This window comes from Neopelma chrysocephalum, unplaced genomic scaffold, assembly GCF_003984885.1.
Source record: "Neopelma chrysocephalum unplaced genomic scaffold, ASM398488v2 Primary Assembly neopelma1_74, whole genome shotgun sequence".
In the NCBI taxonomy this organism is placed as follows: Eukaryota; Metazoa; Chordata; class Aves; order Passeriformes; family Pipridae; genus Neopelma; species Neopelma chrysocephalum.
The window spans coordinates 9,659,297-9,681,368 of record NW_020897735.1 but is presented as its reverse complement, the minus strand read 5'-3'; the positions used below and the strand labels follow the sequence as shown (position 1 = coordinate 9,681,368).

Below are 22,072 nucleotides of genomic sequence, written 5' to 3'. Positions count from 1 at the left end.
CAAAGTCACAGTAATCTATTTGAGCCATTAATTCACCAGCTGAAATTAAAATCATTTTAGGAATCTTCTCCTCAGATCGAAAGTTGTATTTTAAAACATTAACCCAAGCCAGCATCTAAATAAGAAGGAATATAAACACTCCAGTCTGCATTAATCTTACCTTGAATAAATTCCCTTATTTTCTTTTCTTTGCTCTCCAGCAGTAACCTCACACATACTGTAGTGAAGTATCTGTTGGCCACTTCTTTATCTCGCAGAACTCTCTGCAAGAGCCTCTCCAGGTGCGCTTGTGTCGTCTGCAGGCCTTGGCGACAGCGAGTTAAATAAGCAATATATGGAGCTCTTTTCCTAAAATAAAGAGGGCTCTACATCAGACTGGTAACAGAGACAGAGGCTAATAGCTTTACAAACTGCTAAGCTGTACTGCAGGAGGAATCTTCAACCTGTTGTTTATAAAACAGAACACTCTGTGACTTCGGAAGTTCACCTCACACAGATTTCTGTGAGTTCCCTGTCCTGGCAGCACTCAGGAATGCCAGACTAAAGCAAATGCCAAACACCATTTTGCGTGTGTTATTGCTGAATACTACCCACAAACTGATTTAACCTGAGTTTATTACCACCTGGACCGACTGAAGGCCCAAGCTTCTTTAAGCCACTCACAGACAGCTGAGACAACCTCATTGTTTTGTGGGGAGGCAGAGGTGTAATAACCTGGTTTGGTGAAGTACAATTTAAAACAAAAGGGATGTTCCCAATGTGCTAGTGAATAAATACACGGATTTGGGAAGCTGTTATTAATCAAGCTACCTGTAGTCCTCTGCAATGGATGCCAGCAGCTTGCGACAGGTCCTGTTGTCGAAGCGGCTCACGCAGCGCATCGTCTCCTGCAGCTGCGCCATCAGGTTCTTGTCCTGCAGGTTGATGGCTTCAGCCAGCTGAACTTTCAAGAAGCACACAATTTCATTATCTAACAAAGAACAAAGAAAAAATTGTTAAGCGGGAGAAACAGGCATGATGAAAATAAACTGGTTTTGAACGTGGGAAACGTTAAGGATTTAAAACAAAATTTCTGTACGTGAGGCAATAAATGTTGTTTTAGAACAGTTTAATAAGCTTTCTTGAATTTTCCAGATATCAGGGGATAAGTTATCTATCACCATCTTAGCTAGTATTTAGAATCATTCTGAAACATGAAGAGGACCAGATAGGCAACAAATTCAAATTCACCTGTTTGCATATAAACCTAGAATGAATGGAGGAACCCAACACAACACACATATATAGTAAACCAACATAAATAGTTAAGTCATTCAAGTAGCACAATTCCCAACAGCACTTGTATTTGGGGAGTCTATTCTATAGCTTCAGGCTCTACCTGCACTACGTCTGTGGTACTTCATTTAAAAAAAAAAATAGACCAGATTTAGGTGGCAGGTTTGTGAAGCAAGAACGAAACCATTCTGGGGACAAAAGGCAGCCTGTGCCTTCTAAGTCTACAGCAAAGAGAAGTGACCACAAATGGTGCAGCACAAGTGTCATTAGATGGGGGACAAGAAGAGAGACACACAACACAAAGAACCTTCACCTTCGGGGTCTGTGTGGTCTGGGAGACCATTCCGTGTTGAGTGGGTCAACATCGGGAAGGCAACAGAATCTGCTGAACAAAGAGCCAATCTCAATTTCTTCTTTGCATCCCTTAAAGAGGAAAAATATTTTCTTAACACAGTTGCTGCGAGGCCTGCTTCTTCAACAAGAAGTTATTATTTTCTTTTTTATTTAATAGTGCCTAAAAGCTATTTAATATCATTTTAATATACCAAAAATGCCAAGGCTTAAGAATATCAATTCTTTTGATATAGCACCCAGACCATTTTCAAAGGAATTTTCCTAAACACTGAACTGCTCTGTCCTCTCAGGTTACAACACCCCTCCTTCATCAGTCGAAATACGACAGTTTGAGATGCTTAAAACTAAAAGTACATCAAAGTTTACAACTGATCCATATTAGGATTCTTGTGGGAACCAAACTCGCAGGTTCAGCTTTTAATTCTACTTTGTGGGTAAGACGAAACCTGCCAATGTCTTTACCTGTAGGAGAAAGCAGAACTTTGTGGCTGTGCTACTTGACTTGCAGAGTCTGGGAGATCGTCTGCAGACATGTTCTGCAGCGCCTCGTCCCGCGGGGAGTCGTGCATGCTCTCCCCATCCCCAAGAGCCTCTGTGGGAACAGGAAAAACATCACACTTGAAGAGTCAGAAGAAGAAACCAGCCTAATTTTCTGCTGGTTATTCTAAGGTCAGGTGGAAAATGAAGACAGCAAATAAACCAGCTTATTCTTGATAAGTGAAAAAAGCATATCAAAATACACAATCTACAGGTTGCTCAGAAAAAACAGCATCATTTTTGTAAGGCAATATACTTCTTTTGTGCCCATTAAAACAAAACAAAAGAAAAAACTGGTAGGAGATGTGCTATCAACAACCAGCCCCCTCAATGGCAATATGAAAGAGAGGTCCTTGGGAACACTGATTTAATTCCCAGCCTCTGTGGGACTGTCCCACAGATTATTTGAGAAAACACTCCTGGTTTAGAGCTCATGTTGTTCAGCTGGTAATACTACCATTGGTCTAGAATACTGAAGTGTTTTTATCTTTAAGGAGGAGAAACTATGTTGGTGATGACTCCAAAAGCCAGGCTCTCACCTGCACTGTCATAGTTCACTATGGCTCCTTCACTGGGACTGGTTCTCTTGATGGCATTCCTGTATTTGTCCAGAATGTCCTCAGCTGCTTGTGCCTGTGCACTGAGCCTTGGGCTGGGATCATCTGAAAGGACCACAAAAAACAACAGGAGTCACCCTGGTGTTGTGCCAACTGAAAGCAAACACAAAAACTCAGACCTACACATTTGGACTCTGTTTTTAGCCACATCAAACAAAGAGCTGCTTGTATTCCATGAAGCCCCAATTCAAATATATTTATAAAGTCTGAAGCAAACCAGAAAAAAAACAGTACAATGAAAGGGAACATAAAAAGCAGATTTATACTGCATACACAAATGGTTCTGGGATATTTGAAGACTTCTAGAAATGATTAGGCAAACAAAAAACGAAACACCCAGGTTCAAATCATGTTTAATTTAGCATTTAAGTAACTATTACAGGACTGTGTGTGCAGCCATCCTTACAGCTCAGCTGTGACAAGGATTTGAGCCCTGTAATGGTGGGGGGGTGTAAAAAGTGAGGACTTGAGTTAAGATTCCACTATCTGCACTGACAGATGCCTGACAACTTAAAAACAGTCTTCAAGCCAAGAAGTCTTTATCCATTTTCTTATTCAAAATGCCAGTTGTGAACATCAACTACAGCAGCACATACTTGTCTGTCAACAGCTACCTGGTGGGCACTCTGGAACTCCAGAAGGCATGTTCTGAGAGAAAATTACTATGATGATATTATTCACTTACCTTGAAGTGTAGCATATCTGTCAGGCACCATGTCATCTTTGTCTTTTTCTTGTTTTTCTTTCTTTCTAAATGGAATAGGAGCTGAAAACACAAGGTACCTCATCAAAGACTATCCTGAGATAATGGCCAAGTTGTAGAAACTTTAAGGAAGTGGCTAATGCAGAGGATTTTCATCAAATAAACTTCAATAAAAGCCTAAGCTTATCCACAGGGTGGAGCAGAACTGCACTGCCATCATCTAGAGTGAGCTCCACCTTCACCAGACACCCAGGCAGAACAGTTTTGCCTTCCAGGTACAACACACTCTAGAGAACTACTACCCAAGGGAGTCAGGTAGCTTCCTATTTTTATTGACATATTTATTTATACTTTAGCCATTAAAGTGACTAAAGACACAATAAAGGCAGCGTGCACTCTGACTGAAGCACCCAAACCTGACAGACATTCCCACCTTTGGGCATGGCAGATGCAAAACGTTTCCTCCACCAGGGCTTGTTCCTGTCAGACTTCTCATCATCGCTGTCTTTCCGCTCCTCAATCTGCAGAAGGGCAGAGGCTACATTTGAGCATTTACCAAATCAAGTGTAAAGAGAAAATTTCTCCACATCAGGCTCTGCTACGCTGACTGTAAAAACAGAACTATGGCAGAGCACAGGGAGCACATTACATCAGAAATATCCCTCCTGAAGAGGACAGCCTGCAAATGCAAACCCAAAGTCATGAAGAACCTTAGATTTCACTTATTTCTTTTTCAAAGAAAATTACTTCTCAGGCTGCTGCAGCAGTTTAACATTACAATTAATTTATTTCTGAAGTGCCACCAAATCCAATAAAGTTCATCCAGTAAACTTAAGAGAAGCCAGATCCATTTCAGCCAGTCTGGACATCTTCAGCTTTAGCTTATAAAACATTACTGGGCAATGTTTAAAGGGTAACAAAAGTGTGTCGTAATTCCTTGGCTAAACACATTTAATACCAGCTCTCTGGCATGGATGCACAGTTGAAGTGGGCATGACAGATAAAAATAAAACGATAAACAGAAGCCTCACCTCTCCCCTGGAGGAGTCCTTACTGGGAGATGAAGACGATGACTGAGACGTGGCTGCCAGCACAGCTGCTCCAGCGCTGCTGGAGGCCATGGGCAGCTCCCTGTCCTCGTTCCCAGGACGTCTGTTCCACCCAGGATCACTCATGGGCCTCCGAACCGACGACACGATGTCTGAGCTCCTGCTGCGGACCAGCCTCTCGGGGTAGGAATGTCTCTGCTTGAAGGCTTCCAGATCCGTTGGGATCAGAGCATGAGACCCAAAGTTTGGCAGTCGGGCCTCGTTACCTCCCACAGCTCCTTCCAAGATGGGTGGATCTGGAGGTGGGTGAGAGGGTCTTGCATAGTGCACCTTAGGCCTTACTACAGCTGACACGCCTGTGGTCATAAGCATAAAAGAAGCCACACACATTTCTTTCAAGATTCTTCCAAATTGCGTGGTATTTACACAGAAGCATTGAAAATGCCTATTTTTAAAAATGACAAAGCTTACTCTTTACAACTCACCCTCATTTGAGGACAGAGGGTCAAACAATGCAAGCAAAGAATCTGTCTGAGAAGGCGGAGATGTCAACTGACTGGCTCCTGAAACACAGAGAGAACAAAGTTAGTGCTGCACCAAAACTGCCTCCAACGTGAGGGACACTGGAGAAACAGTGCCCAGCAACAGCAGGTTACAAAACTTAGACTGTAAAATATTTGTAAAGATAATCTTGTATGGAAAGATCTCTGTAGTACATTGAAATGATCAAAGAATCACATCACAAACAGGGGGAAATCTTGAGGAGCAGCCCAATTCCAAACTGCAAGAGGATAGTCAATTTAATCAAACCAAATTAGGGAATCTGGTGATCTTAGACCCAGTACTCAAGTTCTAGTACTGAAAACTACTAAAATCTCCTTATCAAACAAATACACTGATGCCAAATAAGGAAAATGTTAAGCTTAGTCACCAGAACTTTGAAATTAGGAAAACTGTAACATTTAAGGACTCCAAGTGTCATTTGTGCTTTTCAGAGACTCCAGGTAAGTCACTTACCATGGGCTGTTTCATCCATATCAGGACTTGTCACAGAATCTTTTCCCCCGAAGTCAGAGCTACACTCAGATCTGAGATCCTCAATCTTGTTAGGAATATCTTCAGATGTTGCACTAATACCTTACAAAAGAAGCATCCATAATAGTCTTTCAGAGAGCAAGGAAGCAAAATCCTGAGGCTGTACAAACGTTTGGTGAACACTGCAGTAAACAAGTCCTAACTCACAGTAGTACCTACAGACAGCAGGAGTTTCTGCACTCCCAAAATAACAATTTCTGGTCTACATTTTACCACTGCCATGAATACACTCTGACAAGGGGCATTAGGAAGATACTTCACTCTGTTATATACTTGGCAGAAAATGAAGAACTAGAGATATGCTGATTTACTTAAATAAAAAAAGTTGTGATAATAAAAGTAAACACGAGTTGCTTCCAAATCAACGCTCTGCCAACCACTGCTATTGCAGCACAGAGTATTCACCACTCTGCTGCCTTTTTTATTCCTTCTGTGAGATGAACAAAGAATCACTGCTTTGAAAATTCCCCAATGAGTGCAGGAAGTTATTTTATGAGTGATGTGTAACTAAAGCACGTGCAACAGGGTGAGTGCTCTGACAGAGATTGTGTTTTCAGGGACAGCAGAACACACCTGACACAACGCTGAGTCCTGGAGTGCTGGGTCGGGAGCTGACCTCCCTCACATCTGTGTCATCAGACGTGCTGCCCAGCCCAGAACAGCTCTCCAGTTCTTGGAGTCTTTCCTCCTGTTTTAAGTCTGGAGCCTCTACAAAAAGGAGACAATGGAGAGCAGAGAGAGAAAGTATCATTCCTCAATGCCAGGCTCCCTTAACACTCACATGCAGAAGGAATGCGGGGGGGTTGGTTCAGTGTATCGAGTTCTAAGGTAACTCAACCACTTCAGCAAGAGTTTTCTTATACTCTTTGATACAGAAGGCAGGACTCTGCACAGACAGCAATGCTCTGTCTGCACAGGAATGCTAAGGAGTGTCTACTGTTTTAAGTGTTGTATTTCTTAGACACAACAGGATACAGTCACATCTTCACTAACCACAGTGAACTGTACAACCCCTACTCAATATCACAGGGAAGGAAAGCAGGAGCAAGTGTGCTTTGCAAACCCTTCTCTTCCCCTTCAGCCCTTAAGAATTTCTTAAGTAACAGGAAGTCTCTCCCAATGCTTTCCATCTTCTCTCTGCCTAGGAAGGATTTGTGCTTTTAATCCTGGAAGTATTCATAAACACTAACTTAATCCTAGGACAATAATTCCTTGAAGAAAGAAGAGGCCGTTGTTTTGCATTATATGCCTCTGGAAGAGTCTTAGAATCATGCTAAAGAAATAAGCAAAAACTGCCCAATTCTGACCTGAATCACTTGGTAATACTTCCACACTCCACGCCTCACTTGTGGTTTCTGATATGGTTGAACCTGTGCAGGGATCAAGCAACACGGATCCTGAACCTGGCAAACACAGCAAGCTGCCTAGCATGTTCTCTGCAGCTGCACCTGCAAAAGTAAAGCCAAAGCGTATGGCTAGAGCTGGGCTCTGGAGACAGCTCTAGAGAGAAAAGTGTCCTTAACAGAGCCACCAGGAAACACAACGTTGAACAGAAATGAGCAACTGAACACAATCCAGGTCATGCACACGAAATCCTCCTGCGGGGAAGCTGCAGTTTGCTCAGTGGGCACAGCCTGGTCGGGAGGGGAGGAGGAGGAGGAGGAGGAGGCTCCCAGAGCGAGCGAAGCACGAGGACGTACCCGGGGCAGCACCAGTTACCTGCGATCTCCTGCAGCCGGTCCTCGTCCATGTTGGGGTCGAAGTCACTTCCCAGGACATCCGTGCTCCAGGTTTCGCTCACGGTCTCTGATATATCTCTGTCGTCGGTCAAACCCATCATGTCACGGATCTCAAACTTACGGAGCTTGTCATCCAGATTATCCTGAGTCGTGGCTGTGGGAAAAAATAAACAGTTCTCAGCTTTCTGAAAGGCTTCTCCAATTACTTCAGACTGAAAACCCAGAACAGTGCATTCCAGGAAAAAAACCCTAAACAACCAACCTTCTAATTCTGTCAGGTAAGGCAGTGGTTTAAAGTGAGGCCTGTAGAGCACTACTACACTATCCAAGAGATGCTGTCTGAAAACACATTTGACATGTAAGAAGAAAAATCTGGAAGTAAACATGGTGACCTATTGACCAAATCAACAGACAAAATAAATGAAATGTAGTGCTGTCAAGAAACTGATACAATTCCTGTAGAAGAACTAACCACAGAAAAGCTGAGGCCCCTCAGCCCAAACCCCCTGCCCTGATCAGTGACAGCAGGTTGCTCACGGTCATGTCCAGTCAAATCTCTGGGCTGGAGACACCACAATCTCTTTGGGAAACCTGTTCAGTGTTTGACAAATGTACATTAAACAGGAAACTATCCAGATGCTTTTAACCTACTCCAATCCAGATCACCCTAGTCCTGGAGGGAAAAGTTTGATATCAAGCAAAACTTTACAAGCAGTTTCCTATAAAGGACTTAAGCCTCAAAATTCCAGGTGATTTCCTTTTCCTAACAACAGACTACAAGAAATATTTCTTGGGAAAAACCAAACCAAACCACAAATAAACGCAAGAGTGATCACGAAAGGAAAACCTCTACTTTTTTCTTCCTGAATTAGCGCATTTTGCAACCTCTTTCTGCAGGAGTTTGGCTTTGCCATCCCCAGCTCCTGAGGCTGGGTGAGAACTGGCACCTGCCTTGCTCGTGCTCCAGGAGCTGCAGAGCCTCCACGCCGTTGCTGCCGGAGGGGCCCGCGCCGAGCTCCGACACCGACTCCCCCTCCAGATCCAGCGAGGACACCGAGTTGGAGCGATTGGAAGGACCTGGGAAAACACATTTTACTCTAAATCTAATCTGAATAACAGTGCCTAAACATACAGCATTAACAACCCAGGGCACGAATCACTAGAAAAATTAGAAGGAATTATACAAAATACTGAATCTCACCACTACTGTACTTTGCTGCAACTAAAAAGTCAATAAAGTCTTTGCCATTAATTTGTCCCTGAATTTGTTTTCTTTATTTTGAGGAGACAGAGAGCAAAAGCTAAGTTATGGAAAGTTATACACAATAATACAGGACTGATCTGTCCAAACCCCTCCCATCCCACAGACACCTGTGCTTTGTTGTGTCTGAGGCTCATAAAAAGGAGTTGTCCAGAGTCCAGAAATTATTCTGAGATATGTAACAATTTATTAAAACAAGGTGAAAAATAAGTCTGAGAAGCCCAAGTTAAGAGTTAAATTAGGTTATCTTAATAACTAGTACTACATTTAAGTTTCAAAATAAAACCCCTCTGTTTTGTCTTTCTAAACACACTTAAGTTTTTCCTCTTCCTAATTCTCAGACTTGGTTACGCCTTTGTAGGTCAAAATACAGCTGCAGGCTTTTTTCTCTGAACAACTAAGAGAAAAGACAGGTTCTCACATTACACAGCCTTCAGAACAGCAAAGATGAGATGCTGCATCTAACACACCTTCCTTTTAGAGTTAAGGGGAAAAACACCCAAAAAACAGAGCAACAAAACTTCTTCAAGACTTAAGCAGCCCTTCACCTTCAGATATTCCTTCCAGATTATCACTGCAGAGGGAAAAGCGCAAGGTTTTATCAGGTTTACCATGGAGTTTGTTCTCGTCAATGGGGACATCTTGCCCGCCATCTGCAAGCTGCATGTTTAAGACCTGGAGAGTGGGGAAAGAAACAAGACTTCCTTAAAATCATCTATTCCTCAGGTAACTAAATAGTAAATAAAATACTGGAGACAGGTTCTTGTATTGTCAGTGTCACAATCAAGTTTCTGATGTTCCATCTGAAAAAGGGCAGCAATGTCCCAAGTCAGAGCCCGGGGACAATGCAAGATACCACACTGTGAACATCAGGCATGTCCTGATAATGGAGCCAGGCTCCCTCAGCACCCACAGACCAGTGTACCATGGAAACAGCTCTCCAAAGGCTGCCAAAGGAGATAATCCCAACCTCCAGGCAAGGCAGCAAATCTGGAAGCAGCAGCTGTGCTGCAGCTGGAGAAAGAAAAGGCAGTAACTGCAGCCCTGCCCTAAGAACACTCTGCAGGCACTGATGGCACTGACAGCACAGCTCTGCCCTCACAACAAGCTGGGCCTCTGCCTTTCAAGTCTGAGCTGCCAAAAACATTGGGATGGGTGCTCCAGTTCTGCCATTCACCTGTGTCCCCTGATCCAAGGGACAGGGCACTTGCAGCAGTTTCTTCAGGCTCAGCAAAAATAGCTCAGGTTTGCTCTTAAGCATCTTAAGCGAGGGGAAAAAAACACCTAACAAAGAGAAACTTGAAAGCTAAAAGCCCCAAGTTCAGTAACATAAAATAAGGATTTTAATTCCAATTGCTACCCAAACTTAAGTGTTACAACCTCATTGTTCTGCTACTGAGAAGACAGAGGCTGCACTGTTCAAAATATCTGAGATGTGATCGTGTCTGGATACCTCATTTTCTGACATCATTCCTGGAGTAATCTGTGGACCTGTCCCCAGGGAAATCACCAGCACTTCTTCTGGCTGAACTTCTGGGATGGTCTCCTGGGAGGATCCTTCGTGATCTGCGTGCTGATCCATCAGAATGTTTGATCTACTTCTGCTACGAGTTGCTAAGAAAATATTTTGAAATGTCAATATTAGAAAGTTTTTCCTTGTTTAAAGAGGAAAAAAGGACAACACAATGGAAATACAGAACTATGGTGTTTCAGTTAGTAATACATACGAAATAAATTTACAAAATCAAAGTCTTATTAAACTTTGGGATATGGAACTGGTGTTTAAATTTGAGTATTGATGAAGGAAGCTTTCAACAAAAAAAAAAAGTACAGAAATAAGGTACACTATGTCCTGTTTGCCTACACAAATTCAGCATATTCCAGTCACAGAAAGACCTTTAATATGTTAAATGAGAAAATTAAGTTTGTTACCAACAAAAAAGGTCTAGGTTTCTGTGGCTTAAAACTGATTAATTTGTTTAGAAGGTTTTTTTCACCTAAAAAGCTGGAAATCTAATTCTAACAGGTGTCTCAAACACAGACATACAATACAACACCGGGTGGTTTACTCTGATTATTTTGTGACTCTATTAATCTTTTCAACCGGCCTCAGATTCCCATGTTTGGCTCCATGGAAGCAAAGACGCCCACATGGAATTAAGATTTCTAAGTATGGCAGCATGACACCAATTATTTCTTTATTTGATCTGGGGAAAACAAGGCAAGTGTGCAGAAGTCACAGCCAAAGTCTGATTATCACACAAAGGGTTTTCAAAAACCACACGAACACAAAGTGAGTTTCACACAAATCAATGAAGAAATCTGAAAAGGGAACTGATTGCCAGAGGAACCCAAAGACATGCTGGAGTCGTGATACAGGGCACAGTTTCAGAGAGAAGAACGGAAAGAGGGCATTACCCACCAAAAGGGGTTACTAGAGTTATGTGAGCTGACAGATTGGTGGCAGAGGTATCCCAGGCAGTAATGGCTGCCAATTGCTGTCCTGGATTTCGAAAGCATTAAAATGAAACAAAAGAAATAAAAACTTTGAGCAAAAGCTATTTTATACCATAAAATAAATGCTGCTATGCCAGTGCTTTATAGGCTTAAGACCAGAGCCGTTCAGAAGCAGAGTTAAAACAACATGGGACAGGTTTGTCTTGGGAGTGGCTTTGTGGGTTTTTTTGCCACTTATCAGGCTCTGCATATTTTCATCCTTTTACACACCGACACCAAATCTCTCAAACAAAACTATCCCATGTGGTCATAATCACAGAAATGATCACTGACTGATTATTTATCACATAAATAGTTACTGACTAAGAGTACCACACTTCCTATTTTAAAGTAAAGTATTATTGCAAAGGAAAAGTTCAAGACCCAGAAATCCTATTCAAAAAACAAAAGCCAACCAACATAAAACTGCATTCCAGAATACTGACAGTTGGAATTAGAGCAGATAAGGAATGGAGAAAGGAGAAAGCTCCTCTTCTTGGCACATACTCTGAAAGTCCTGCTCCTGCTTGTTCATCTCCTTCCTATTTGCTCTCTTCTGAGACAGAAAAATGTTAAACTTACTCTATCCCACTAATTAAACAACTCTGCTTCCATCTTAACGCTTTCTTAAGCAATCTTCCCTCCCAGATCTGCTTCCCCTCTTTAAACTTTGCCTTTATTGTCACTGTCAACCACTACCATTATAATTACCAACCACTACACTGCTTTTCCCAAGTTCAATCCGGAGGATGAAGCTCACCCACCCTACTTGCATCACAAGGTAAGGAAGCTACCTGGCTTTCTATACTAAAGAAAATTCTTCACTACCTACACAGAAGAAATAACAACTGAAGGTGTAGGCAAAGAGTAGCCCCAGGAGATGCCTGAGACAGTGGACCAGAAATGTCCCAAGGCACAGAACCCAGGCGAGGCCCCGCTCGCTGCCCTTACCTATCGGTAACCGGTTCTTTTTGTTGGCTGGAGTGGTCGCAGGAGAGAGCTGGGGGGTGTTATATGGAGTCATTTCAAGGCTGCTGCTTTTCCCTGGCTTGTTCTGGGGTAAGTTTGCCAGCAAGTTTTCCAAAGCCATCCGATCTTCCTTAAGCTGATCGCTCGACATGACGTTGCGCATAAAGCCAACCTAAACATTTACAATTAGTGTCAAAGACCAGCCTGGTTTGTGGGCACACATGGGCACCAGTTTACAGTACTTCTTTTCAAGAAGGTGAGGCATTACCAGGGTGGTCAGCTGGCTGTATGTCATGTACACCACGGTCCTGCTCAGCCCCTCCAGCAGGTTGACAGCAGACAGCGGCGGCGTCTCCACCGCGCGCCCGTCGATGACCACGTCCAGGAAAGCAGCAACACAGCTCTGCATGAGAGGGAAGAGACTGCAAATGAGAGACCACTTCTGGGCTTTGAAAAGAAATTTATGACAGGAGTTAAAGTACTTTACAGAATGATGTTAAGTTCTGCTTCCTACTTTTGAAATCCTATGATAGAGTAGCAGATATCATCAAAACCCCTGAAGAACAAGCAAGGAAAGCATGCAGTCAGTTATAGCATTTCCTTCATTTTTTTCTGCATTCAGAAGTGTTACTTAAGTGTCCTCTTAAAACTTTTTTGAAAAATTAAACTGTTTTATGGCAATTAAACTGCCCCTTCCTGAAGGATCCGCTGAGCACAGACCAAAAGTGAAACAAGGAAGCAACACACAGTTATCAGTTTCTGATCTGATGGAATGTTAGTTTTATAATAAATGTGTAGCTTTGTGGTATGACTGTGTAACAATCAGAATTAGCAAAAACCTGGAAATTACAGAAGGATATCAACAGGTTTTTAAACATCTGACAGTACAACAAAGATCATAAGTTTCACTGTTGCTCTGATGAAGTAACTGCTGTATGGCTATGAATCACAGAACCACAGAATATGCTGAGTTGCAAGGGGCACACAAGAGTCCAGCTCTCAGAAGATTAATACTAAAATGGAAAAGCTGAACAAAAAAGCACAACTATGCAAAAAAAAAAAGGAACAGAAGTTACTTGCACTAACAAATTCTTTGGTGTTAAACCAGACTTCATACTAAAGCTGTCTTCAGATCAAAGTGTTTTGTTTAGGTTCAGTTGAAAAGCCACAGACAGTAATTTAGCATTTCATGGAATCATGAAATCACAGAACAGTTTGGGCTGGGAGGACCTTAAAGACCATCCAGTTGCACCCCCTGCCATGGACAGGGACACCTTCCACTAGACCAGGTCACTCCAAGCCCCGTCCAACCTGCCTTGGACACTTCCTGTGCACAGTCTAAAATGTAATTTGCTTTAATTTCTTGTTTTGTATTTTCTTTTAAGAAGTGTTAGGTCATAGTAGAAGCAAGAATCCCCGATGCTTAATTCCAGCGCTCAAGGTTTTTTTTCCCCAGCTTTGTGCAGGATTCAATCTGCTTTTCAGTACATGTAACTTGGAAGTTAAACACTTAGTAAGTCCTTTGCAATGTCTGAAAAAGGAGATTGCAGAAGGATGATGACGTATCCACTGAGTTTTAGGTGATTTTTTAGTCTGGATTCTTACTTTGTCAAATTTAGCAAGGCTGCTCTTGGTACGTGGATCTCCCTCCTCAGAGCCTGTCATTGCCAGCTGCTGCAGGAGCCTCCCAACCTGAAAGGAAAAAGAAGTACAAAGAACAAGCCTTTGAAAACAACATGATGGACCCAATTACAAAAAATACTCAAAAAACCTCCTCCATTCTAAATCCTTTTTCAATTAATACTCCAAGAAATACTCCTAACTGAGTGAACAGTCCTGTGCTTGCTTTCGGGGCAGAAAAAACGCAAGAAGCTTTAGAAAAAAAGCAGTCATTGCATCTAACAGAAAATGTGCTGTGAGCATCCATACTTCCCCCTCCCAGGAACAAAGCATGTTTTGTTTTTACAACACGTCACAATTGAGAGTTGAATCTAGGTCATCCTAAACCTAGAGGTTTTCAAAGGCTGCATATAGTTTACTGAGGAAAAAATAGCAGGAGGGCTAACCCCGATTTCAGAGCACATATCCCTCATTAATCCCCAACTGCAAAACAACCCTCAATTTAAAGAGTTGCCAACTGCAAGCTCTGCTACAGCCCTGAGCAGTGGTGCAGGAGAGGATTGCTAATGGATTTCAGAAGAGCACTGTGTAAAACACACCACAATGATTGTGCTGTGAGAGGCACTCCCTGCCCAGCTTATAGACCACGTTAAAAAGCAGGTTTTGTTCCTCGTGTGGGGAACATCCTCAGTTAGAGGAGTGTTGCTCAACACCTTCAGACAACACCTCCACGTGCCATCATTGAACTGGTCAAGTATTTGCACAGAGACAAAACCTGGTCGTGAGGGCTGGGAAGAGCTCTGAGGGCTGATGGCACAGGAGAGCTGCCCACCAGAAACACTGGGCAGTACTGCCAGACAACAAGGGGGGGGTCAGCAAAATATTCCACTATTTTTTGCAATACCTGGCACAATATTTAACATCAGCAGGAACAGCGCAACACACATTTACACACATTCCAGAATTCATGTTTTAGTTGTTTTTAGCTTCTATCCCTTATACCAGCTTTTATACAGGATATTTGCAACTCTTCCAAGGGATACAGGAATACATGCTGTCAGTTGCTTCAAGCCAGTATTTTAAGCAAACAGACAAAGCCTGACTTCTCAGCAACGATTAACACAAATATTTTGTTGGCATTCCTCTTATAAGTAAGAGAGACAGTACCTTTACTGTAGCAGCATCAGTTCTGGTGGGGAAAAAAAAGGCCAAGAACATTTCTCATACGTATAATTTTAAGACTGCTTTAACATGAATCATACCTGCATCAGATTAAATCTTGCCACCTCATTTATAGGAGCATCAGAAATGATCCCATACTGCTCTGGGTTAACGATTGCAGGGCAGATGAAACAGGCCAGAAGAAGATCTGTGCACATGGCTCTGACCTCCCCAACCTCCAGCCTGTCCACACACGACAGCGTTTTGTACATCTGCGACACAATCCACCTCAAGCTGTGAGGAAAACAGTAAGTGTTTTGTTTGAGATAGCCAATGAATTTGTTGACCAAAGTCACCAGCTTGGCCTCGTTGGAGTCAACCATCTCTTGGACTCTTTGCTTGAACTTTTCTGTGCCTTTCTCTCCAAATAACTTCTCCTGCTGCACCGGGGAGAATCTCTCAATTAACTTGTTTGCATCGGTTTCCAGGTGGTCTTCGTCTTCAACCAGAAGCTGCATGATTGGCTCGTGTAAGGTTGCAGTAAGAAAGAGTTTTGCAGAGAAGAGTCCTTCAGAGAACAGTTTGAAGAGGATGCTGAAGGCACAGGTGCCTCGCCGGAGCAGCCGCCGGGGGTTGTCGCTCTCCTTGAGCTCAAACTCAATCAGGTAACGGAGGACCTGGAGCAGGTAACTCTCATCCTCCTGCATGATGCAGTTGCCATAAATGGAGGTAAAGACTGTGTGAATGACACTCTGAGTGTTGTCCTGGTTGAGCTTCTCTCCAGCAACCAGGCAGGACGCAATAAGCCTCGGGTTCTCTCTCAGTCTGTTCAGGAATTCTCCGTAAGCAGTCTCCTGAAATCCCAGCTGCTTATATCCATCCACAAACTGTGTGTCCTCCAAGATTTTCGCATGCTGGCAGCATTCAGCAGGAGAAGCTTCAGCACTTTAAAGAAAAACATTGAAACAGTTTAAGTAACTCTTAAGTAAACAAGATCTTCCTAAGAGATGCCACGTGGTCAAACTATTAACCAGAGAGCCACCAAGGAAAAACGACTTCCCAGGTAGTTACTACAAGTCATCTGCAAATTCAGGAGAGTTTGTTCCCCCAAACAAATGCAAAACAAACACAGGTATTAAAAAAAAGTTGTCTAAATGACCAACAAGTAACTTTCATGTGTGTAACATTCCCTTGCCAATGTTTGATTTAAAACCTGACTATTTTTATAGTTAAAAAAGGGCTCCAGATTCTAAGTGTGAAAAACCCGCTGGCTCCCGTGGCAGCCCGAGCAGCGCAGTCACCTGGTGATGATGAGCCTGTCCAGGTTGATGCGCTGCTGTTTGGAGATCCAGGCTGTCCTGTAGAGCTTCTCTGCTGTTTTCAGCACGTCGGCGTTGAGCCGCTGGATCAGCTGCTTCTCGGCCGTCACGTAGAGCCGCTCCTGCTTCAGGTGGTGAGCCAGCGTGTGGATGTCCAGCTTCACCATGGTGGGCAGCCAGGGGTGACACAGCACCCACTGAGCGACAGGGAACGACAGGGTGAGTCCCACAGGGAGGGAAGGAGCCCTGCCAGCCCCCACACTGGGCAGCAAATCCTGCTCTGGGCCCCCTCCCTCAAACCCCCAGCCCAGCACTCGGTGACTGAGTCACTCTTTCTTAATGCAAGGTTTCCTAATTGCCATTAACCCTTGTTCTGTCAGCACACCAGGGACACTTGCAGAGAAGCACAGGGTGTTTTCAGCTGGCACTGGTGATCCGGGACAGGAGCACAGCACTGCCCAGCTCCTGACCACAGCCCAGCACACGAGGTGGGAATCTGGCCATCACCTGCACAGATGTGGCTCTTACTTCATCTTAGGGGACACAAGCTCAGGGAGATGAAGAGCAGCCCCATTCCCACTCACTGTCTGGGGAACAGCCATAAAGATGTCTGCCTTTACTCCTTCATCCTAAAGCCCATCCACATAACACAACACTACCCAAGGACCTGGATGTTGTAATCTCTGGGCAGCCACCTCTCTCACCTGTTGGTGCATCAGAAGCACCACCCTCCCAGAATTGCTCTTTTCTGCTAAAAAAATAAATGACTAACTTTAAAAAATAAAGCAAAAAAACAAACCCCAAGGAGTATCAATACCCAGATGAGGCAGAAGCTGGAAATAAGTCTGGAGACTTTGCTCAACAGTAGAATTCATTCAAAAAAAATTCCTCAAATATTTCAATTCAGAAGAATACTTCTCTGGGCCATGATCCAAAACTGCTGTTTTAAAGGGAGAAAAACTGAAACAACCGTGGTCTTTCATGGCACATTAGGGGCTAAAATCTGCACAAACTACTGTTCTGTCTGAAGGTAACATCATCTTCAACTTCACAGTTAGAGAACATCTCAATTAGCAGAGTACCACGCCAGTCAAGACACATTCCAGGAGCAAATCCATCTAAAAATTAACTCCATGGGAGGAAAAAACATCAACTGCATTAATGCTGATGAGGGAAGGGATACAATCATGCAGGTCATGGAACTGATGATTAACTGCTGTGTGTCTTCCCCACCAGAACCCACAGCCACACCAGATAATTTAGGAAGGAAAAGTGTATGATCTGCAACAGCCACCTGTAGGATATATCAGTAATGGATATGTGTCAGAGGGCTCTGCTGAGGAACCCTTCAAAGCCATACTACAGTCAAAATAAAAACTTACTTCCCACAACCTGCAGTGACTCTGGACAGGCCTTGCTTCACAATTCAGTCCATGCTTGAGAAACTACAAATAATGCACCATGTGCTGGCTCAGTGCTCTCTCCTTTTAGTGTTTTAAAGATCTGTGGTTCACTGTTCAGCATAGCAGGAGGTGATCCTTGCTGAACAGTAGGAACACAGATTAGCTCCCTAATTAGGCACAGGTTTCCCATTTGTTGGGGGTTTTCAGCCTGATAACCTGGTGCACTGACAACCATCACTGCTCCTTGTGTAATTAAGTTCTTTCATCTACAGTTTTAACCTCACAACCAGAACCCAGGCAGAGATGAACAGAGAGGCTGTCACAAGTCTTTATGCATAAAAATTTACAGCCTTATTACACCTAATGGTGTAAAGACCATTCCTAGCATATACAGACAATTGAGTACATAAAGCTCCCAAAAAAACCCCACCCAAACTCAAAAGCCCTCCAAAAACCCAGCAACCCTAACCAGTGGTTACAGCTGATGCACCCAAAGATGAGAGTACAACAGGAACCTGAAGGATGTGCTAATTCAGATATTTTTAACTACGACAGTCTCAGAGAAATGATTAGAAAAAGAAACATTGCTGTTACTGCCAAAGTTCTTTGAGAAACAAATAACAACTTCTTGCAACAAATTTATTTTTTGTCTCAGAATTTAAGGGCTCACAAAAAAATGAGCAATAAACTTGTTACTGCTTGCAAACAGAGTAGTAAACACTTGTGATGCCACCTGAAAAAAAACCTGAGAGAATGGGCCTCACACCCACTTGGAAAGTGAAGGGAGCACCCAGGACAGGACCTGGGCACCTCCTCAGCCCTCACCCACACACCGGGTCCTGAGGGGCTGTGGGACATTGCCCACTGCTGTGCACTCTGAGTTTTAATTTTAAATTGTCACCATGAACTTCAGGCCCAAATCAGGGCTCCAAAGAGCACCATTGGCTGCAACTGCACTTCTAAATATACTGGTCTTGTGACTACCCAATAACCTTCTATCAGCTGGCACTACCCATGTGTCTGTGTTATCTGCCTCTGCTGCACAACAGCAGAAATAACGAAAGCAAGAGGAGAAATGATTCAGAACTGAGCCCCAGCAGGTTACTGTGTACCACTGCTCTGTCAGGAACTGTGAAAATCCACAGGATTTTCCCATCAATCCACAAGAAGACAACTGCACACAGCAGCTTCCACCCCACAGACAAGAAAATGGGATCAGCAGCTTCCCCCCTCTGTAACCTCCATAAAAATCCAACTGCCTTGACTCCCAGGATTGCTGCTGAGATCCACCTCCATGGAGAGGAACATCTTGTCACTGCCTTTCACCAGTTTTTAAATGAACTATTCTGAAGCCACACAAGCACAGCAAGAACTTTGTCTTCACCTGAGGTCCCTCAGACACCTGAGAACAGCAGAGATGTGAAGTTTAACACACAGGGCACTGCAGGAGAGCTCAGGAAAGGAAACCCGAGAAACCCAGTCGAGCAAGACACGTGCTTTTCCTCTCTTCAGATCCTGGTATTGCTAACACAGCCTGTCCTGAAAGGAGAAACTATTGTACCACTAACACACCTACTGACACACACACTGCTCCTCCCCAAAAACCTCTTCCCTTTAAACAGTACGACAGGACAGCGGCTGCACAACCTTCACTCCAGGCCAGCACTGGGGACAAGGCTTCAGGGGCACTCAGCCCCAGTCAGTGCTGGGTAACACACCCCAGAGGCAGTGCTGGAGCAGAGTGAGCACCAACAGCTCCTGCCAGTTCCAGAACACTGTCTCTCAGATTACCTTATCAGCTCCTCAGAAACAAAAAGGTGCCCGTAATTATCCAGCAACCTGGTTTATGAGTGCCACACACCACACCTGGAACAGCAGGTATCTGTATGCAGCTGTATAAAGGATATTTAGACATCCAACAGCCTGCTGTGGATGAAGAAACAACAGATATTAAATATGTCCTGCTGCGTGCAGGTTATTTTTCAATCCCGAAATTACATGTTGATACGAAAACATTTCCATTTTCTGTCAGTTATTTCAAGACTTCTCAGGAACCTACTGGTAACTGTGACACAGTAAGAGCAGCTTGGCACAACAACTCAAACAATTTCTCTTCATGATGCTCCACATATCAACAACAAAGACTGCATGACCTGACAGTATCCAAGATGCCTTGCCCTGCTGGCAGCACAAATTTGTTCAGAACCTGAGGCAGTCTGTCCTTTGATGAACACAGGACATGGATTCCTTCCTACTCTTAAAAGTCCTGGAAAACGTGACATTAAATCTTTAGGTGCTGAATTCCATCTTAAAAAGTCTGTAGGTTTGTCCTGTGACATGCAGGAATGAGCCACATCCCTACTGAGTATGTCTGTGATTCACCTGACAGAAAAGAGATTAAGTAAAGTGGTAAATACTGCTGGTACACCAGATTCTTCTTCCTACTCCAGCATTTCCTGCTCAGGGTTAGTTGCTCCTCCTGGGTCTCGCTACGCAAGACAACTTCCAGAGCAAGTTTGGGCAGCTCTAACGTAGGCAGGGCAGGGCAAGGCACAACTGAAATCACTCCTTCTTACTGAAAAATAACTCCTAAGCAAGCCTGAATAGCTTCCAAGCTAATTCAGCCCTGCTGAAGTACCTCTTTTCTCATTAATATTTATAGCAGCAACTAACAAGCCCCATTTCTTTATACAAGCCAACAGCCTGTCTGCCACAGTCCAGCTAAAAGAGCCCTTTTTTGGGTAGGATGTTCACCATGACCTAGGGCTCATCTGCTGAACTCTCAGGTTACAACACCCACCATCTAAAACACACGTGTTAAGTGCAAAATGCAGTTCCACTGTCTAATTGACACCAGTAAGAAACTCATCCCTGAAGTTTGCTCCTGCCCAGAGGCTGCTCTCAGACAGCACTGGACACACTGTCCATGTGTAGGCAAGGAGCACCTTGCTTCCCTTGCCCCAAAACAGAACCTGATCAGTAATGCACAGGATCAGCTGGCTACTAAACCATCTATTATGGTATTACTGCACTGCATAAAATCAATAAAAGCACATAATCAGACTAAAATCTACTCCAGTTGCTTGTGATGCTGTGAAGAGGAGCTCCCTTTAGGTTAAGGGTCACACTAATAAACTTTCAGTAGGAACAAGTGCAGAACTCGCAGCAGCTCGAACTGACAAAACCGACCTGTTCCCAGCCTGTTCTCCCGAGAGCAGCTCCCTTCCCCACAGTGAAACATCCCCTCCAGGGGCCACCAGGGAGGGCAGCTGCTACCGAGGAGAGTCTATTCTCCAGGACCCGACAAGTCTCACACCAAAACCGCTGTGTGGAGTATCTGGAATATTTTGGAACCCTCCACGGCAGCAGCAATGTAAAAGTCTCTTTCCTGTAGCCACCATCCCGCTGCTTTTACAGAATGTTTCAGATTTCACGTACCGCCCGTGCCATTCCCCCTCCATCCTCTCCAAACTGCAGCTTCCACTTGTGAGTCAACCGCATCGTCCACCAAAATAGCATTTTACCTATCAGTAAGTGTAGTGTCACATGCCCGCTCCGAGAGCTCCATCCCGACAGCTCTCAGGAGCGCGGGATCATGACTTTGCAAGAAAAAAGCCTGATAGTGCCTGGACGGAGCTCCCCGGCGCTGGGGGTCTGCGAGCAACCAAAAAGGGAAGTCACGGCACTCGTCAAGTTTCAAGTGTTAGACCTGCCCAGCACAAAGCCGTGGAGGAGCCGGGCAGGGACCGGCAGCGGGAGCAGCGAGGCCGCGCTGCCGAGAGACCCGGCGGCCGAACCCCCCCGAGCCGCGACCCCCGGGCCCCCCGGCAGCGGCTGCAGGGCACAGACAGACCCCCGAGCCAACCCCGCCGGCAACTCCTCCCGCCGCCCCCGCGCCGCTCCCCGCGCCTCCCGGGCGCCCTATCGCGATACCCCCACCCGACATACCCCGCTCGGCTCCGTCTCCGCTCGGCCGCCCGCCTTCCCTCTCGCTGCCCTGGAAGAAGCAGAGGGTTTGTCAGGCCCCGGGCCTTCCTCCTCCCGCTCCCGCCGCTCCTCCTCCCGCTGTCCCGCGCCCCGGGGCGGTCTCTCGGCGGCCCGAGCCCTGCCCGGCCCCGCTGCGGCCCGGCCGGGCGCGGCTCTGCGCACGCGGCCCGCGGCGCTGCTGGGACTTGTAGTGCCGGGGCCGGGCCGGGCGGGGACAGCCCCGCTCCGCCCGGCCCGGCCCGCGCGTGCGGGGCGCGGTGTCGCGACGCGGCGGGAGCTCGCGACCTGCCGGCGCCGGCGGGACGGGCGGCGGCTGCCCGGGACCGGCCCCGGTGTCTCCGGGGGGCTCTGGGCGCACACGTGTCACCTCGTCCCCGGGGGGCTCCGATCGGAGACCCCGCAGGGCCCGGCCGTGACACCGGCCCCGGCGCCGACCTCACCGCATCTCCCCCGGGCCGGGCCCCCCCGTATCCCCCAGTAACCCCTG

At 45.1% G+C, this 22,072-nt stretch overlaps 1 protein-coding gene across 7 annotated transcripts in view; it reads right to left on the bottom strand.

Moving 5' to 3' along the window:
- The window catches only part of GAPVD1 (GTPase activating protein and VPS9 domains 1), a 29,562-nt gene extending 7,904 nt beyond the window's left edge, over window positions 1-21,658 (bottom strand). The window contains exons 1-23 of one of the 7 annotated variants that reach the window (XM_027687808.1): window positions 21,547-21,658; window positions 16,178-16,392; window positions 14,978-15,821; window positions 13,701-13,787; window positions 12,364-12,498; window positions 12,078-12,267; window positions 11,053-11,133; window positions 10,084-10,244; window positions 9,179-9,305; window positions 8,321-8,446; window positions 7,350-7,523; window positions 6,938-7,078; window positions 6,204-6,338; window positions 5,553-5,672; window positions 5,021-5,098; window positions 4,518-4,891; window positions 3,920-4,007; window positions 3,469-3,549; window positions 2,706-2,828; window positions 2,092-2,221; window positions 1,589-1,698; window positions 811-970; window positions 161-348 (exon numbers count right to left, since the gene is read on the bottom strand). In XM_027687808.1, coding sequence (XP_027543609.1) covers window positions 161-348; window positions 811-970; window positions 1,589-1,698; window positions 2,092-2,221; window positions 2,706-2,828; window positions 3,469-3,549; window positions 3,920-4,007; window positions 4,518-4,891; window positions 5,021-5,098; window positions 5,553-5,672; window positions 6,204-6,338; window positions 6,938-7,078; window positions 7,350-7,523; window positions 8,321-8,446; window positions 9,179-9,305; window positions 10,084-10,244; window positions 11,053-11,133; window positions 12,078-12,267; window positions 12,364-12,498; window positions 13,701-13,787; window positions 14,978-15,821; window positions 16,178-16,362 — 3,838 coding nt within the window. In that variant the 5' untranslated portion in view covers window positions 16,363-16,392; window positions 21,547-21,658. Of the gene's footprint in view, window positions 1-160; window positions 349-810; window positions 971-1,588; window positions 1,699-2,091; window positions 2,222-2,705; window positions 2,829-3,468; window positions 3,550-3,919; window positions 4,008-4,517; window positions 4,892-5,020; window positions 5,099-5,552; window positions 5,673-6,203; window positions 6,339-6,937; window positions 7,079-7,349; window positions 7,524-8,320; window positions 8,447-9,178; window positions 9,306-10,083; window positions 10,245-11,052; window positions 11,134-12,077; window positions 12,268-12,363; window positions 12,499-13,700; window positions 13,788-14,977; window positions 15,822-16,177; window positions 16,393-21,122; window positions 21,348-21,546 lie in introns of those variants that run through there. The other 6 variants (XM_027687812.1, XM_027687810.1, XM_027687809.1 and 3 more) reach the window with 6 other exon arrangements.
- Between the last annotated feature and the right edge of the window lie 414 nt (window positions 21,659-22,072).